Source organism: Poecilia formosa, unplaced genomic scaffold, assembly GCF_000485575.1.
Source record: "Poecilia formosa unplaced genomic scaffold, Poecilia_formosa-5.1.2 Scaffold128, whole genome shotgun sequence".
Lineage (NCBI taxonomy): Eukaryota > Metazoa > Chordata > Actinopteri > Cyprinodontiformes > Poeciliidae > Poecilia > Poecilia formosa.
Window position 1 is genome coordinate 1,785,261 of NW_006800067.1, and position 3,699 is coordinate 1,788,959.

The 3,699-nt window shown below is 40.8% G+C and overlaps 1 protein-coding gene across 1 annotated transcript in view; it reads right to left on the reverse strand.

Annotated features, from left to right (window-relative positions):
* Window positions 1–2,322, reverse strand: part of LOC103144550 (nerve growth factor-like) — a gene marked incomplete at its 3' end in the record, with an annotated part of 7,861 nt that extends 5,539 nt beyond the window's left edge. The window contains exons 1-2 of the mRNA XM_016676123.1: window positions 2,237–2,322; window positions 1,778–1,829 (exon numbers count right to left, since the gene is read on the reverse strand). Coding sequence (XP_016531609.1) covers window positions 1,778–1,802 — 25 coding nt within the window. The remainder of the gene's footprint in view (window positions 1–1,777; window positions 1,830–2,236) is intronic.
* Between the last annotated feature and the right edge of the window lie 1,377 nt (window positions 2,323–3,699).

The following is a 3,699-nucleotide window of genomic DNA, read 5'->3' on the forward strand; positions in this document are numbered from 1 at the left end:
TGACACCATGGCAGACATTACAGCTGCCACTTTGAACAAAAACAATCAAAGAGCACACATGCTCTGTGTGCTCTTTCGTTCTTGTGTTTTAGTTATTTGTTAATTTAAATATCAACGTACAAAATAAAATAATGATGCAGTGTACACAGAGCATTACAAGAACAAAGAACGGGTGTTCTGTCAGATCAGCATACTTTGTCAGATAGTCGTACGCTTAGCTCAGACATGCATACGCTGTCATTACCATATGATTTTATTTAATCAGCAACATAGAATCATGACATAGATCATCATACACTTGGTTATTAACAGTTGTATGGCATCCAGCTGCAGCCAGACCTGCTTTAAACACACTTTGAAACCACGACAACGCATGTATATCTCTCTAGTTATCATATTATACACAATTTAAGGACTTATTTTCGTCATAACTTGTTGCGTATACTGATACTGACAACTCCACTGACGGTCGGACTTCTTAATGCGCATGCACTGGCATGGTACTCACTGCATGTTTGCTATTCTGACAGCGTATGGCTATCTGATAGAACACCGGCTATATCTGTCAGACATGTCATTACCATATGATTTTATTTAATCAGCAACATAGAATCATGACATAGATCGCCATACACTTTGTTATTAACAGTTGTATGGCATCCTGACTTAGCGGTTAAGTGAGTTTTACAAGGGCCCGTGTTGTAGTTGACTCCAGCTGCAGCCAGACCTGCTTTAAATACACTTTGAAACCATGACAACACATGTATATCTATATAGTTATCATTGAAAACAATTTAATGACTTACTTTCGTCATAACTTGCTGCGTATGGTGAACTGACAACTCCTCTGACGGTCGGACTTCTTAATGCGCAGGAAGGGTACTCACTGCATGTTTGCTATCCTGACAGCGTATGGCTACCTGATAGAACAACGGCTCTCAGTGAGTGACACTCCAGTCCTATCTAATAAGTAAAGAGACGAGCAGATGAATCGACTGTTTCTGAATGTCACCTCACTATATTGCAGACTTTTGGACACAGCGCCATTGTCCCATATATGCGACAAGTCAGTCAACATCTCCGCACAATAATTCAGCGCAGTGAGTGATAACATTTTTCATCACAATGCTTATGTGTCTCTGTACAGCTAGCTTTGCTAACATCACGTTAACGGAGCTTACCTTCTTTGAACTACTTTTCTAAGTGACGAAAAAAGTTAGACGTTGTCTCCACCGTCTGTGAAAGCGAAGCGATGTTGAGTTAGCTGTGGCCATCGGATTTCTTACTATTTATGCAGCAATATTCCATTACTGACGATTAGACAAACATTTTCTGCCGCTGAGAGAAAACCACTGCGCATGTCTCAGAGCGCCGTGCGCGAGTGAAAGGTGGGGAGGGGAGGAGGGAGTAACAGAAACAGTAGTTGCTTGGATTTTAATCGGTGCGTTTTGCATCCACTGAAAAAAAAGATGTTAACAAATAAACTGGACAGTATGCTGTACGTTTAGTGATATTTTCACAGTTGCGGTCTCGACTGGTCTTGAAATAAAATGCCGAGTCCTCAGAGCCCGAGACCGAGACAAGACCGAGACCAAATGCGGTCGAGTCCGAGACGAGACCGAGACCATCAAAAAATGGTCTTAAGACCGGTCTCGAGACCAAGACCGACTTCGAGTACCACAACACTGTCAAACTGAATGAATATTTTGAAAATATTTCACAAGCATAACATTATGTCTAAAGTAAGAAACTGAACGCATCAAAAACATTTTCTTACCGCTCAGTTTTGCAGCCATGCTCATGTGCAGTCCCAGGTAGGACTGAATGATCTTAAGGTGAAAATATAAAGGGAAATTCAAAATAAGTGAAAAACATCCATTTAAATTTTTTCCACACCTTTAACCTTAGAACGTTAAAGATGCACCGAATCGTTGCTTTACACGCAGATCCATAGCGTTAAGCATTAAGATTCAGCGCCAAAAATGCAAACGTTTCCCACACACAGAAAAGAATATTCAGTCTGTAACAGTTTGCTTTTCTGGCTTGAAATTTATTATTGCGATTTCTACCAGTGAACACATCGTGGTTGTTTAGCTAACTTGGAAAAAACTGCTCAACTGATTATTTTAACTGAACCGAAACACACCAAACTGCGCAGCACGACATGTTAGGTTAACATAAAGGAGCTGCTTCCAACTCCCTCGAAATTTGTTAAAAATTAAAACCTTTTACTGACCTGTGAAACGTTGGGGCTTGTTTTGTAGCGTTAGCAAAACACTGTGCTCCTTTCCTGTACAATTTGAGAGATAAAGTCGCTGTTGCTGGCAAGCAGGTCTTTTTGAGGGAGCGGGATCTCGTTTGAATACTGAATGCTGATTGGCTGTTTACTAGAGGGGTTTCAGCTGCAGACTGCTTGCAGACAGACAGAAGACCACAGCCTGTCCAGCAGGGTGCGCTGCAGAGCCTCGCATAAGGGAGCTGTTGTGTTATTTGTGGCAAGTTCATTTGAGTCGGCACAACGTTTGTTTGAGGGGGCACCTTTTGCTGGGGCAAAAGGGGGACACTGCCCCTACACTGCGTATAGCCGGTGGAGGGATACATTTTAATAAACTCTCTAAAAAATTACCACAAAGGAGTTAAGAAAATTTTTATCATATTTCACAAGGAATCCCATTGAAGATTTCATCCTTTATTAATGACAAGTAATGCAAAAAAAAAAAAAAAAATCATCCAAAAGTTCATATCATCACCTTGTGATGGTAGCGCCAAATTACAACACAGAACTAGTATTCTGTAATAAGTAAACAAGTTTCTTAAAATAAATTCCCATTTTTGAAAGGCATAATCTTACAGTACCACCCACTTCCTTCCCTTGGATAGTTACTTTGTCTTTAGGCACGAAAAAAGAACAAAAACACCACTACCTTCCGATAGTTACTTTCTTTACTTTCTCTCTTGAAGGTGAAAAATAATTAAAAATACCCACTATCTGCCTTTTAGTTACTTTCTTTCGTTAAAGGTGCAAAAAGATTTAAAATACCCACTATCTGTCTTTTAGATAGCTACTTTCTTCACTTAAAGGTGATAAAAGAATAAAAACACCCACTATCTGTACTCTTTAGACAGTTAACTTTAGCTTACTAGCAGTCAGATCCTGTCCCAGCAAATATGAAGAAAAAAAACAATTCAAACAGTCCTCACCCAATTAATTTATTCAGGTTCTTATGGATCCAGTCGGTCGGCAGTCGCAGACATGAGACCTCGGACTTCCCTTGTTCAATTTGGAGGTGAACTGAAGACAAACTCCTCAGGTTGGTCGATGCATCCGATCTCCCGTCGCCCTCAACCTCTCCAACTCGCCAGATCCTGTTTGTGACACAAAAGTCCATTCTGATCACATAGTTTGATAATCTACTTGTTTACAGGACAGACAGCAGACTGGACAGCAGGCACACGTGTCTTCTTCACTAAGAGCTAGGACAGACAAAAGAACAATTCAATGACTTCCTTGTAATGTTAAGGCCAGAGGACCTGCTTCAGAAGTCTCTGCATGAGCTAATGCATCACACAAGGATCTTAATACTGCTATGCAATGATTCAGCTAATAATAGTAACCTTAAAGTTTCCCACTACAAGGTCCACCAACCCCAGGGACGGGAGATGGTGGGACCAGTCCTCCAGCACCAAGAGGAGTCTGAT